At 36.8% G+C, this 16253-nt stretch overlaps 1 protein-coding gene across 1 annotated transcript in view; it reads right to left on the bottom strand.

Moving 5' to 3' along the window:
- LOC111155555 (Rho GTPase activating protein 21) overlaps nucleotides 1-16253 on the bottom strand; it is a 134797-nt gene that overhangs the window by 37048 nt on the left and 81496 nt on the right. Inside the window, 4 exon segments of the mRNA XM_022515771.1 lie at nucleotides 1318-1347; nucleotides 8230-8284; nucleotides 10858-10936; nucleotides 12480-12572. Coding sequence (XP_022371479.1) covers nucleotides 1318-1347; nucleotides 8230-8284; nucleotides 10858-10936; nucleotides 12480-12572 — 257 coding nt within the window.

Here is a 16253-nt window from a genome sequence, read left to right as displayed (position 1 = left end):
ACGGTGCCGTACCTTATTCCTAAGTGGTATTCGCTAAAGCAAGCATGCAAACACAACGTAAGGATGCGCCATACATTCAGAAAAGGGCTAGCCTTTCAGAAATCAAACTGGAGAATTTGCAACGAAATTAATTACAACTGCCTGTTTTCTCAAAAGACGGAGACACACCAGTTTTTCCGCCCAGCCAATTAGAGATAGCCCTGGCTTCTAAAATCTTCCCCATTCAAATTTTATGATCTTCCAGCATTTGACAGGTTAAATGGCCGCCTTACAAATCTCAGCAAAAGAACGTTTTGATCTTTTGCCAGAGTGAGGGTGAAGATATTAAAAATCTTAACCAAAAACATTTTTACTGTAAGCACAAGTTAAATGCGACATACCGAGCAGTGTCTTGTCAATGAATGATTACCTAGTCCTTAAAAATAAGCCATTTTGACAAATTAAGTCCTAAGCCATATTTGAATATTTAAAATATCCAAACATTTCAAATATTTGAAATATTTAAAATTCAAATATTTCAAATATTTGAATATTTAAAAATAAGAGAAAACATGCATGTTTAAATTAAGCATGAAAAGTAAAGGCACGAAAATATGAAAAAAGTAATTCATCTTTCTGTATATGATTTTTATTTTTTATTTTAAGCTAATGCAAAATTATAGTGCACACATTTATTTGGTCTCTTTTACTTACTGGGAGGAGGCATTTCTCTATTACTAACAGGTAGGCATGCAGCTCAAATTCTGTTCTATTTATTATTTATGAAACTATCTAGCAACGTATTTCAAAACTTCAAAATAACTGAAATTAAAGACAGACACGCAATAAAACAGAACTAATCGATAGTAACTGAGGACTAGGTCAGCATCTGAGACACTGAGGTGTGGTATCATGTTACATATCCTCCCCTAATCAAAACAAGCTTAATTCACATCCATCATCATATCCTGTCTTTGCGTTAGACATCTAAGCTTGCAAAGCTCAAGTGCAGCCACACACACAACAGCAAAGTCCCAGGGAAAGAGAGAGGGCGAGATACTTAAAAAAAAAAAAAAAAAAAAAAAAATCCACAGATAGGTAGATGTTATTATGTTTTAACACCAGTTATGCACAGGATTCAAAAGAAACCAAACATAAAAAAAAAAAATAAAGAAAACCAGATATCACAAACACAGTCCACAAATTAGTAAGATTAACATCACACTATGGAGGGTTTCTCTAAGCAAACTGACAGTTTTAATAGGTTGGCTTATTACAAATCTCTATAGAACATAACTTTAAAAAAAAGCAAGGAAATAGCTTCTGTGCATTTCTTACCAGAGCTGTGACATCCTTTGTAAACTGTAGCTAGCAGAAAATAGGAAAACATAGTAGAAGCTGCTTACTGATATAAAGACAGAATCATGTTGTCATATTGATGCTGGAAACAGCAAGCTAAAAATACATCTATACTGATTACTCTGGAAGGTACCAAGAGAAGTAAAGGGCAGTGGGGCATAAAGGATAACTTCAGTATCCTTCTGAGCATCTTTTTCTCGGGCTTTTATCTGGTTCTTATTTGGGCTGTCTACCATTTCTGAAAGCAAAATACGTGTGGTGACAGGCTTTCCTAACGGCTATTTCCTTCACTCGGCACTGCTGTGTGATGATGCGCTCCGAAGCTTCCCTTCCACGAGAGCAACATTGATGTCTCTCATCTCCCCTGAGCTTCTTCCAGCTCTGCTTCCAGATGACGAAACGAATGCTCTATCATGCATTTAAAATAGTACAACCTCCTCCTTCCCCTGTAAAGCGGAGCACCACCACAAGCTGTCAGCTGACTGCAGCTGTCTGGACACGATGATTGGGAGAGAAAGGATGACTGTTGCGTTAAGTACGTTAAGTACGTTTCACTCAAAAATTCAGATCTTTTCCTGTACCTTCTGTCCTGGGTTACTGGCTTGACAATGATGACTGGGTGGACATAAAAATACTACTTCCAGAGGAATTCTTTAAAACTGATAGTGAATATTAGAGAACATAAGCCAGGATGCGTGGAAAAGCTGAATGCGTAGATTCAAGAAAGCACGCGTGCTGTGATATCTTTAAGGCACGAATATAGTCAAAATACACATTTTGGGTTATATGCCACTGACATAACATGACTGTCTTTTTGATGCTGATTATATTCACACCAAGACTTTTCCACACCAGGAAGATTGTGTCTGGATGAGTGAACACTCTGGGACAGTATTTCCCACAGTGTGTTTGTGCAATTTTATTACGCAACATCCGGAAGGGAGGAGGAGGAGGAGGAGAGCGCTCTCTCTGCTCCATGATGTAGCGAAGGACTGACTGGCAGGCTTCCCGACTCCTCAAAACCTCTCCTGCATTTGTGTATGTTGTTAGACTCAAAGGGAAATGACAAGCTTATTCGGCCACAAAACCCATTTTTTTCTAAGGGGTTTTCATACAACTAGAAATTTCTGCTGGGAAGTACTGTTTTAGAACTAATAATTTAGAGATACTGCCTTTATTCAAATTTGGGGATAAGGAAGGTATATGACAGGAACAACGAAAAACCTGAAAAGATATCTGGCATACTTCGAACATCTCTAAGATTCCTATATAACAGCTCTAAATACTAAATAGCCCATGTTTGTGGGTCCTCATTTCTGATTACTCATTTCTGAGTAAGGTTATGTCAAGTGGGTCCTCACATACACACACAGGAACCATGCATTGACGCAGACTAACTAAATAGAATATTCTATGCAGACAGTATTCTAATGTAAGCAGATATAATTGAGATGAATAAAACATGAATTCATTCAAGAGCATGACTGAATTTCCTTATTCTCACAGTTCGTGAGCAGTAAAAAACAGCCTGTTTATCTGTTTAAAAGTTCCTCATTCTCAGGGCACCGGGGTGGCACAGTCAGTTGGGGGACGGACCCTTGGTTTCAGCTGGGGTCATGAGATCGAGCCCTCAGTTGCACTCAGCACAGAGTCTGCTTAAGACTCTCTCTTTCCCTCTGTCCCTACCCCTGCTCCTGCTCTTGCTCTCTCTCTCTCTCTCTCTCTCTCTAGAAAGAAAAAAAATCTTTAAAAAAAATTAGTCTGACTCTTGATTTCGGCTCAGGTCATTATCTCAGAGTTGTGAGATGGAGTCCTGGGTGGGCTGGGCATGGAGCCTGCCTAAAATTCTCTCCCTCTGGCGGCGCCTGGGTGGCTCAGTGGGTTAAAGTCTCTGCCTTTGCCTCAGGTCATGATCTCAGGGTGCTGGGATCGAGCCCCACATCGGGCTCTCTGCTCAGCAGGGAGCCCACTTCCTCCTCTCTCTGCCTGCCTGTCTGCCTACTTGTTATCTTTGTCTGTCAAATGAATAAATAAAATCTTAAAAAAAAAAAAATTCTCTCCCTCTGTCCCCGGCCTGGCTTACTCCTTTCTCTCTCTCTCAAAAGCAAAAAAAGAATTCTGCATTTGCAGTTAAAATTGTAAAGAGCATATTAAATAAAATTTAGTATTAACGGTCTGGATCTTGATTGTATGTACAGTTATCTAAAAGTAACTTAGTCCCAAAATAATCTTCAAGCTCGGTTTTAGTGGAGTTGCATCAAAATCACTATTATCATGCCTGTTAGTATTATAATACTATTATTATTGCATAATTATTGTCAAATAAATGGTAAAAACAAACCAAAAAACCCCACCAAAAAACCCCTGCAGAGTAGCTAAGTTGGTAAGATTGAAATTCCTCCCTACCGTTTCACCTTCAACAGGCTGACCTATTAATTTAATACCATTCTTACTTACGATAAAATAAAAAATAATTACATGTCTGTCTGTCTAATAAAATACATGCCAAACATGCCATGTGGGGTGTGGGAAAAGGGGAGAGTGTGCCTACTATATAGCTTTCTAAATTATTTGTAACTTTTCTATCAAGCACATAACTATTCTTATAATTATTTAAAAACTGATTTTAAAACAAACAAAGCAAACACAAACTTGCAAAATATGAAAGAACCCTCCAGAACTCCTACTCTTGCTTCCCTACTCAAGGCAGGACCACCTTCATGCACACTTGACAAATGGTTACCTAATTTTAAATGCAATATCTATTGATTATGGAACTTAATGTTATATATATATTATATATAATATATACACATAATAATTATTTTGAAAGTAATTCTAATAAATCTTAAGAAAAACTTTAATTAAAATACATTTTCCAATTTATATGACATATTTACAGAGTGGCAGAGCACTGGACTGAGAGTCCAGAGATGAGTTAGAACAAGAGCTCTGGGGGCGCCTGGGTGGCTCAGTGGGTTAAGCCGCTGCCTTCGGCTCAGGTCATGATCTCAGGGTCCTGGGATCGAGTCCCGCATCGGGCTCTCTGCTCAGCAGGGAGCCTGCTTCCCTCTCTCTCTCTCTCTCTCTGCCTGCCTCTCTGTCTACTTGTGATCTCTGTCAAATAAATAAATAAAATCTTTAAAAAAAAAAAAAAAAGAACAAGAGCTCTGGCACTTACTAACAGGGTGACTGTGCTAAGCCACTTAAGTCCTCACCTGTACCCAATGGCAGAAAGGACTATGGTCCAGCTGAAAGTCACACGCTTTAGTCTCGGACCCGCCTCAGGTCACATCCTGGTGCCACTGCTTTCTTTCTGTCATCCTAGAAAAGCTGTTTAGCCTTGCTGTGTCTGACACAGAACAGCACAAAGCAGGCTCAGGGTGACCCGGCCAAACACTAGACACGCCCAAGAATCTCTACAGCTATCAGAGCTGATCAGCTGAAAACTCAGCTTTGAGTCCATTGAGTCAGTTGCTTAACAATAATGTTATGATGGGTTCACTGAAAAGAACGGCCAGCTCTCGTTCTACCGTAAGCCCATTCGAGGAAGGGTTTTCTTTAGTCAGCATCACTATTTAGGTGACTTGATGGGTGGTGGCTATTTATTTTATTTTATTTATTTATTTATTTCAGGGAGAGAGAGAGAGGGAACGGGGGGTGGGGAGGGGAAGAAAGCGCAGCAGACTCCCCGCTGAGCAGGGAGCCCAATGTGGGGTTGGATCCCAGGACTCTGAGATCATGACCTGAGCTGAAGGCAGATGCTTAACCCCCTGAGCCACCCAGGCACCCCAAGGTGGTGGCCATTTCATTTATGCACAGCCAACATTTGAAAAGGTGAGGAAACCATTCTGTTTCTTTGAAAATGGAACAGAAAGTGTTTTTTATTTTGTAGTAGTACCTTAAAAACATGAAACTGTCTAAGATATCACAGTCTAAAATATTGTTGTAAAATACAAAAATGACTAAAAATGAACGTAATATACTACTCACACTGTTAATCTAGAAAATATATGTTGATTTAGCAAATGAGGCTGTCAAGAACAGGAGCATTATTACCAGCACTAGTGTGGTACCAGAATGAATTATTCTTAATCTTACTTCATATTTTTCAATATCATATCATAATCATCTGTAAGTGGAAATTTATTATTATATACTTATCCTTACACAAGTCAAACTTTAAACCAAATTCAATTCTCCACGCCGCCTCTCAAAGAGGAGCTGAGCACCTCTAGAACTGTCTGGTGCACATTCCATTTCAGGGAAAGAAAAGTCCCGGACACACGGTCCTGCCGTTGCCCAGACTGACACATAAAAACTACGAGAAGCGGGGCACCTGGGTGGCTCAGTTGGTTAAAGCCTCTGCCTTCAGCTCAGGTCATGATCCCAGGGTATTGGGATCGAGCCCCGCATCAGGCTCTCTGCTCAGTGGGGAGCCTGCTTCCTCCTCTCTCTCTCTGCCTACCTCTCTGCCTGCTTGTGATCTCTCTCTGTCAAATAAATAAACAAAAAATCTTTAAAAAAAAAAAAAAAAAAAAAAAACTACGAGAAGCCTCCACTTGATAACGTTCACAACGGCCGGAAAAATGTTCGTGTTTACTTGTTCTTTACGATGAATATTCAACCTCACAGTACATGTCTTTAAAAGCGCATCCTATGGGTAACAGACCAACATAAGTACTGAAGGCTCTTACAGAACATCTTAACCCTAGAATCTGTTAGAGGGAAGAATTTCTGCATATGGTTTTTGAAATCCCAGATTCTCTTTGTGTTGCATAATAGCCTTAAAAAAATGACCCTCATAGATGTCCCAGCTAACACCACTGATGCCGAAAAGAAGTTTCCGAGTCCTAATGTCCTTTAGGAACAATGTGTAGTGGGCATTAGTTACATACACTCCTCTGATTGTCTTGTGAATTACAGTGCGTTCAAATATGAATGAAGGCTGGGGTTAAAAGCGAGATTTTCTTGTATCATTGAGAGCATAATCTTATAATGCTTGTAATCTCTTAAGATTTAAAATAATTCAAATAACATGTTTGAAAAACAAATGTTGTCACAATTTTACTAGACCCCTTTACTAATGAACTCAGAAGATGTGTGTTTGTGCCACTCAAGCGAGCCAATTTTTTCCCATGTTTGCAACACTTTGTATTTTGCCTTTGTTTGAAATAAATATATCTTAACTAAAACATAACACAACAGACGAATTAACCTTCTCTCCCACTGATCACGAAATTAGACAATGCTTCCTTCCAGGGCCGCTGCTCTTCATCGACCACACAGCGGGCTGCGATGGCAGTTCTGGGCTTGATTCCTGCCCTAGGAGCTCAGGACAGTGCCAGCCGTGCTGTGAAATGAGCACTGTTGTAAGCAGCATATCCCACCGGTGCCTTCACCTCGGCAAGGCAAGAGTCCAGTGAAGATGAGCAAACAGTCCTGTTTTGGAAGCGCATTCTGCCTTTGAGTCATTGGACTGCCAACGAGGATTCAAGGTAAAGCCTTCCCACACCTGTGACTCCTCTCCTAGTCCTTTGTGTAGGAGAAACACCAGAGTCGATTCCCTCAACTAATTCTAATCTGGTGACTCCCGCTGCCTTCAGTGGTTATGTCTGCGGCTCTCTATTCTGCTGAATTATCAGGGCAGGTACTCTACAACTAGCTCTCTATGCCCAGGAAAACACCCCCCAGACAGTTGCACCTTCTTGAGACTCCCCAATGCCATAATTCATTAGCCCTAAAATCAGCCCTCCCTGGATAGTCCATTAGCCCTAAAAAGCCATTCCTAAATAAAATCCACATGCTTTGAAAACACAAAGCAGATCTCCATGGATTTCAGTTAATTATATTTTACATCAATACACTGAATCATCAGGATCAGCTTTAATGTTATTTCTGTGAAGAAATGTTTGCAGAAGATTACTTAGAACTTATGTTGAACTAAAGTCAAACTAATGGCTTACCACAAAAAAACCATGACTACCATTTCCATTCTCACCACAAAGATTCCTTGAGTTCCCTGTTGTACTTGAATTAAAAAAAAATTATTTGCTAAAAAGAATTTAAAAAACACAATTTTCAGTGGCCACTGCCATTTCTTAGTTCGAGTGGTCGGCTTTCATGTGTTATTTCAAAGGTTTTGCTCATGCTGTTTTATTCTACTGAACAAAAGGCAACTGAAGAAAAGTATTATTTTCTTGAATGGAATTTTATGTATGTTACTTTCTTTTTACTTTCAGCAATATTTAAGCTCAACAAAGGAGTCAAGGATTCTAAAATTTTCTTTCTAAAAATGAGGGAAAAATTTAGGCTAAATGTTAAAATCTTCAGTATAGTTTCATTTCCTCTTGAAGACCCTGACAGACTGCTCCCTTATGGTACAGACTCGTTCACTGTGAACCTTACTTCTAATAGAATGAACTGATACTGTTCCAAAACTGCTTGGTGGGTTAATTTACAAACAGTCATACATATTGAAAAATTAAGAAATGGCTTTCATAAAATTTCTATTCTCATCAGAAAAAAAAGAGATTCTAATTCCTGGGGATATACACTTGTACCTTGAGCTTTGGCTTCTGCTCAAAGGACTACCTAAGATGCGACATCGGGGCAAACTCATTAGGAATCTCATTCCAAATGGCAACAACAGAAGCTCACTGTCAAACCCATACAACATTCTTATGTCACTTAATTGTAAAAACTGTCAATAGTTCTTTGTTTGTTCATTTGTCTTTTGGTAAAATGTCGAGAATCCCAGACTCTGCTAAATGAACCGGAGGATTTTTTTTTCCTCCCAGAATCTTATATTCAGTCCCCCTCCATTTTTAAAGGATCTTTATTAACATTTGAGACTATAGAACAATGCATATTTGAGTAAATAAAACTTACCACTTGGAGAATGTCTTCATCTTTTGGCATAACACTAAGTTCTAATGTTGTATCACTGAAATTGAACATAAAAATTATTTTAGGGGAGGTGAAAGTGTATCAAAAAGACATAAAAAAAGATGGTTTCCTCAGAAGGATTTTTTAAACTTGCTTATGAGTTTAATTTTTTTTAAGCCTTTATTTTTCAAGCCCAAATCATTAAAATAAAAAGAAGTCACTTTCATATATAAAGCTAATCATGAATGAAAAGAACACATACTGACATAAGTTTGCACTATTCTCAAGTAGGCAAGTTTTCTTTATAACATGTTTCTAATTTAGGAACATGAAGTATATTACTTATACTCCTGGAATAAAACTCCTAAGTATATATTTATTTACTATTTTAATTCAAGTCACAGAAAAAGCTGTAAATTTTTACCACATATTTTCACTATTTATAAAGTCAAAAATACATTCACATGGAAATAACAAAAGAACCCTCAAATTTAACATTTTAAGTAACATTAAATATCTAAATTTTGAAATAGTCCCTTTTGGCCTCAGAAGTGAAGGGAACTGGAGTTCACCACCAAAACTATCAAAATGACTCATTTTAAAAAACTGTACAGCATCTCAACTATTTGATTTCTTCTCTGACTTAATTTTAGAGCCTTTACAGAAACAGCTCAAATTCTCACTTTCTTTTGGTACTATAAACTGTCCAGTTAAAAATGACAGAGAAGTTTCTCGAGGTTTAAAAAAGTACAAAGGGGTAAATTATACCAGTCTTGATCTGGAATTATATTTGGAAAACGCAAGGATAGTGGACTATCCCTGTTAAGTGAGTCAGTATCTAACTCTAACAATTAGCTTTTTCTTCCCCCAATACAATCAAGAGATTAAAGAAACAACCAAACAACAAAAAAGAAAACAAAACCTAATAATTTTACTGGTGTCACTTTTTGTTAGATTTGAACCCTTATCAGGTTCATAAATGCTCAGAATAGTAAACCGTAAGAACCACAGGTTCAAATAAATAATAATAAATATATAATAAATAATAATTAATATATAATAAATAATATATAATAAATAATAATAATTAGATATGTAGGTACTTGTATTTCAATATTTGGAGTTGGTAGAAAATACAAACTGATGTTCAGATAAATTCTTCTACAAGGATACATTTTACATTAATACCCTGCAGAATCTCAATGGCTTTGTGCTGCGTTATCCATTTGCTACCAACTGTAGACAAAAGGAACACAATTGTTTAAAAGAAAATAAGATGATGAAAAAATAGTGTTTCTCTATTTTTCCAATTGCTTCATCAGCTGAAAAAAAATCAAGACTGTCATTCCAAAGTGTTATTACTCCAAAAGATAAACTGCACCAGTAACAAAAAAATTAATGTGGACTTGGAGGAAAACAAAGAGTAAGTTATGGTTACTTTGGGAAAATATTATTTTTCAAGAAGAGATGTTTAACAAATACACTAAAAAAATCCTTAAATTACAGGTTGATAAAGCATGTCAGTGTATCTATGAGGATCTAAATTATTTAAACGGAAAAAAAATTTGGGTGATCTCCCCACTGCCTCTGGGGTGGCCTTAAATTCTTCATTAGTTCCCTGTTTTCTCCAATACTTAAGATCAAATAGGGATCGTTGTCAGGAGCACCTAGAATCCAACATTAGAGGGAAGATTTAAGATTTGCTTTCTCTGAGAATTTCATTATATATTAAAACAGAATACTCAAGAGAGCAATAAATCACAATCACATCATCTAATTATAAAAATGATAATGCATTAGGGCATTCAGGTAAATAACTTAGATTATAGCATGAACTGTTTTAGACATCATTACAGGAACTTCATAAAAGTCTTCAGAAAATAATGAACTTCAATTTAATTACAATGGGATGATCCAGGCAATGGGACCCCAGTCAAGGCCTGCTCTTGACAGGAATTCAACATGGTAACCACTTTGGCTTTCAATTTATTTATTTATAACTAAGAAAAATTTTCTCGGTGTGTGGTAAAAAGAGAGTAGGACTAAGTTATCTTTAAGGTCTCCCAGTTACTCTGTACATATTTATTTACTTTGAGAGCTCAAAAATGCTATCATTCTGTAGCACGTAGGCAGACAGATGAATTCAAAGAGAATTTCTTGCTGTCTTTATTAAAACAAATGAATAAATTTGAGCCAGGAATATTACTCAATAAGAGTATTATTCAATAATAAGAGTATTATTCAATAAGATATCAATAAAGATATCTGAGTAAGAGGTTTTAAAATAAAATATATGTGCATTTATTTATACTTTTATTATAACAAATTATAAATTTAATTGTCATTTCAAGCAAAAGTGAGGAATTTATGGTAAATCTAAAACATGTTGCTTTTGGATTCTAAAGGACTTTAATCACAAATCTGAGAGATTTGCTGAAGCAAAGCACCAAGTAAGCTATAACCAGGTCCTTGTCCTTGACAATTCTCAAATGGTTGACCCACTTGAAGGGAAAGTCCCACAGCTCCCCATCCCATTGTAGGATATAGACAAGACTATACTGAATCTGCTTGCTTCACTGATATATAAATATCCATTTTTGGCCAAAATTAATCATATTTTGAGAATCTTACCTGTTCTGAATTAAAGCAATTACTTGGGAATAGGTCTTTCCAATCACACTTTCTCCATTGACTTTTATAATTCGATCACCTTCAAAGAGGAGTAAAAAAAACACATGAGGAATTCCTTAAAGGTCATTTCTGACTACTTTTGAAATATTCCTTGAGTAATGTACTTATTTTCTATATATTCTTGCTCGCTGTTTTTTAAAGTGTCTTTCACAAACATGAATCTAAATTTTAATACTTACAGCTTCTGATGAAATATAGCTATGTCTTAAGAGCACTTGTCAATGATGAATTTAGAAACTCTAAAAGTTATCACTAAGTGACCATGGGTATACTCTTATGCCCCATCATTTGTTTTCTCAGTTGCAGAACTCCTAGTTATTCCTCTGTCTATCCTGTCATTTCTATATGCTGTATTATAGCATATATGTTACCTGTATATAACATATACATGTATATATATACATACATATATACATACATATATACATATATAGCACATATGTTATATATGCTATAAATAGTGCTATATTACAAAACTGAAATATGGGTATGCACATGGTTTTGACTTTATGTGTATTAACTTGTTCTTCATTTTAATAAAGAAAAGGGCATTTGGATTACCAATAAGAACTCAGGGGGGGCAGAAAGGAAAAGACTGAGAGAGAAAAGATAAGGAAAAACTGGAAAATAGAAAAATAAAAAGTATCTTCTGTGTGCTTATCACACTGTCTGCAGATCTTCCTGACCTCGTGAGGCTTAGAATATACATGATACGTGCTAAGTAACGGAATCCCATATGGATGCTAATATACATATTACATATATGTTAATGAGATTGGAACGAGATTGGAATTATATATATGTTAATGAGATCGGAGATTGGAACCACAACAAAAGAGATAGTTAACACATCCTAGTAAATCTTAGCAACAACATCTGCTGTTTACAGTATTTATAGCTGAAAACACTACATTTTATGCAAAAGGCAGTAAAACATAGTTTTTCACTAATTCCCACTTTAAATTACTTAATGTTCAAAAACAAAAGAGTAATTATTTTAGTGTGTGTATTAAATCTCTGCTCAGGTTTTATTAAAATCACGTATCGCTGAATATTTTAGACTAGCTACCAGACCACAGCCAGGGAACCCTACGGAAGAAGCAGGGCTTGCCTCGCACTGGAGACCTAAGTCACTCTTCATAGTGCAAATCAATTAATTCACCTCTAGCAGATAAGGCACTTTGAGAACTTGGTGATCCGAGATTGTTTTAGTTATGTCCGTAAATATCTTCATCATTTTGTTATTTTGTAATCCTTGTCAAAATTCAAAGTATGTTAAAACGGGTGCTTTTAAAAGGGCCTCCATGAGTCCGTTATCTAAGTGGTAACCAAAAGTGCTACTAATTTATAATTTATATTAAGTTATTTCTGTCCAAACCCGCCCATTCGGGTATCAAGAAACAAACAGCTAACTAGGTCTCAAAAATAGTAATAAGTGATGTGAAGACACAGGAAAAAAACATACAGAAGGAGATAAAAATACGGAAAATGAAATATGGAAGAAGGACGAAATGAAGTAGAAAAGAAATTTGAAAGTATTGTTTAAAGAAGAGTAGCAGTACCTGTGCATAATCCAGCTTCAAAGGCAGGTCCTCCTTCTTTAACCTGTTTAACAAATATGGTATCCATTGGTTCCAAGCGATTTCTTTGTTTTCCTATGGGAAAGAAGAAGCCCAAAGCATGATTTTACTTCACTTTATTTCATTAAAATACCAAAATATAAAATGGTATTTTAGACAATTAAGCAAAGACTTTGAATGAAGTGCTAAACACATATTTCTGAATTTGGATGGTGAAATCATAATTTAGGTGTTTTCATTAATTCAGACATTATTTTTTTGCTTCTGTAACATAACCATCACCAAAATAGTAATGGTGTCCATTTAGTGGGTACATAATGTATGTAAATTACTACACTAAAGACTATACACACCCTGAGAGCTAATTTCCATAGCATGTAAGTGTTACTACCACTACTGCATAAAAGGGGAAACTGAGGCTAGGAGAGATTAAATCCTCCAGGGTCATATAGCTAGATTACACAGGCAGTACTCACTCTGTTGCTTGTTAACACTGTATTGTGCTAAGCACTAAGTTATAATTATGACTAAGACAGCCCTTTCCCTTCAGGGACTCTAGTGGGAGAGAGACATACAAACAAAAAATGGCACTACAGTAAAAAAAACAATCCTAGCCAAATACGACATACAGTCATGGCAATGATGAGTACATAATCAACTCTGTAAGCCAATATTTCACAAATTGCTATCCACGGATCGTCTGCATTAACACTGAATGTGCTTGGTAGACATCAGTGTTTCGGGGTTCAATCAGAAATCTGCTTTGCGGCGCCTGGGTGGCTCAGTCGTTAAGCATCTGCCTTTGGCTCCGGTGATGATGCCAGAGTCCTGGGATAGAGTCCAACACTGGGCTCCCTGCTCTGCGGGATGCCTGCTTCTCCCTCTCCCACTCCCCCTGCTTGTGTTCCTGCTCTCGCTCAGTCAAATAAGTAAATAAAATCTTAAAAAAGGAAAGAAAAAAGAAATCTACTTTGTCAACAGGTCTCCCAGGTGATTCTTAAATACAGTGACATATGAGAACAACCAACAGTTTCAGTAAAACAGAAGTCAAGGATGAGACGTCAAGGATGCCCAGATGAGAGGGCATTTAAGCTAAGCGATAAGCACCAAGATGAGGATTGTGGTGGGAGAAGAGCAGAGGCAGACAGACAGTGGTTCTCAACGTGTGGTCCCCAGACCAGCAGCATTGACCTAACCGGGGAATGTGTTAGAAATGCTAATTCAGGGACTCCATCCCAGCTCTACAGGATCAGAAACTTAGGTGACTGTGAAGAGCATTCGGGTTTGGGAACCACTGAGACACAGCCCTGACTTAAAGAACATGACTGAGAAAGCAGATATATGTAGGGAGTAACAGAATAATACTCTTTAAATTGCAATGCTAGGCAGAAACATGGTGTATCACAAAGGTGGCTCCAAAGAAATTTCTTTAAAAAGGAATACACATCAGTCACTCCTTTTGCATACTTATTTACTCTTTTGCATACTTGTTTACTTTACATACTATTTACTCTGAAAGCAGAGTCCTCTAAAGAAACGAATGACTAACTCAATCACTTACAATGCAACAGGACACAGTGGAAACTGCTTAAGTTTTTGGGGTGTGTGTGTGTGTATGTGTGTTTAACAAGGCTTCATGCTGGGCGTGCAGCCCAACACAGGGCTTGAACTGATGACCCTGAGATCAAGATCTGAGCTGAGATCAAGAGGAGGATGCTTAACTGAGCCTCCCAGACACCCCAAATTGCTTGTTTTCAGAAGCCGGTAGATACAGATCCAAATCCTTGCTTCCCCACTTGACAGTCCAGGTGCGATTAAGTAAACATTTTTACTTTACTACTATTTTTTCTTCTGTAATATTAAGAGACAAGTATTCTATATTTTTACATCCTTGAAGAGTTTCTATGAAGACTAAATAAGATACCATGTGAAAGTACTCAGCACAGCACGTAACTGATTACGTCAGTTATAATTCCTCAATAAACGTACATTTCCACTCTTCATGGTGCTTAAATGAAAACTAGTGCCCTATTTTAAGTCTTTAAGAATTAAAAACTTGTAAGGTAATAAAAACACACATGCAAAGTATCTATTATCCAATTTAAAAAACTGTAAATATGTATCAGATATCTTCCCAAAGAAACTTTATAGGGCCTTCTATATTCGGATGACATGAAAATATTACAAATCCTTTTGTCATTTCAGATTAGCTATGACAGAGAGCCATGACTGCTTTCTCCATGAAGCTTTGGAGGAAAAGAGAACTGATATTCATCAAATCCCTACTTACTATAAAGAAGAATGTCCTAATTCTTAAGAGATGTTTGTTAAATTAGTTAGGGACTAATTGTTATCATTATATTACTGTATTATATTATTATATTTCTATAATTATACCTGCAACTTAATTTTCAAATGGTTGGAGGGAAAAAAATAAACCAAGATACTCAGACCCCCGGATACACACACACACACACACGTACGTGGACAGAAAGATAAAGCAAAGAGAGCAACATGTTAATTGTTGAACCAAGATGGACAAGGACTTTGCTGTATTCGAAAATTATAACGAAAAGCTGGGAGAAACTTCTTGTATGTGCCAGGCTTTATTTTTTTTCATAGAATGTATCACTCACTACTTAAAATTGCCTTTTTATTTGCTTGCATTTTGGTTGTTTGTCCCGCCCATTAAAATGAAGAGCAGGGATTTCTGTCGTGTTCTCTGATACCCCTAGTACCTAGAGTGATGCCTAGAACAGAACAGGTATTCAATAAATATTCAATGAATGAATACATTTGTTATTTAGTTTAATTCTCATAACAAGCTTCAGGGTGGGCAACAGGATCCTAAGATTAACACTGTAAGTAGGAGGAGACAGACTAAGTAATTTAGGAAAAAGGCGGAGTCGCATTTGAACGCAGGTCTGAATCCAAACATGGGGTTCCCAGTTATGTCAAAATAATTTAACTACGTACTCATTTGTCAAGCTTTACTGAATACAAGTAGACAGTCACTTATAATTACTCTGAATGGAAAAAAGTTTCTTTTTAATATCAGTTGCTTAAAATGCAATTACTTTTGGTAATCAGGATAGGTTTCTCTGTAGCCAACTCAACATTTACAAGAGTTGGCATTTAAAGAAAATCGTCTATTTTTTCTTAGCTAGAGATCTGAAGGTTTAGTAAGTTTCGCTGAATCAAGTCATTGCTTCCATGGATTTAGAAAATAATAGATTTATATAATAAAAGAGAAGAAACACTTTCCTCATTAATGTCTTCTAGTCTACTATGTCTGGAAGATGATTATACTGTACTTATATTTGAAAATATTAAATGTAAATGACATTAATGAAGTCTATAAAAAAAGTTAAAAGTTGGCTGGGTGGCAATGCAGTCAATTCTGAAAATTCTGATAGAAAATTTCACTTATGCAAAATAGACATAGTCCAAAATAATTGTTTTAATTTCTATAAAAGAAATATTAATTCCGCAATGATCGCCATTATAAAATCAGAGACACTGTACCATTGACAAATCTTTCAATACACTACACTTGAAAACATTTGAAGGTGGAACAGATTAAAATAGGGGCCAATCTTGGGGCGCCTGGGTGGCTCAGTGGGTTAAGCCGCTGCCTTCGGCTCAGGTCGTGATCTCGGGGTCCTGGGATCGAGTCCCGCATCGGGCTCTCTGCTCGGCAGGAAGCCTGCTTCCCTCTCTCTCTCTGCCTGCCTCTCCATCTACTTGTGATCTCTC

This window comes from Enhydra lutris, unplaced genomic scaffold (assembly GCF_002288905.1).
Source record: "Enhydra lutris kenyoni isolate GAN:26980312 unplaced genomic scaffold, ASM228890v2 scaffoldscaffold42, whole genome shotgun sequence".
In the NCBI taxonomy this organism is placed as follows: domain Eukaryota; kingdom Metazoa; phylum Chordata; class Mammalia; order Carnivora; family Mustelidae; genus Enhydra; species Enhydra lutris.
This window is presented reverse-complemented; position numbering and strand designations above follow the sequence as displayed.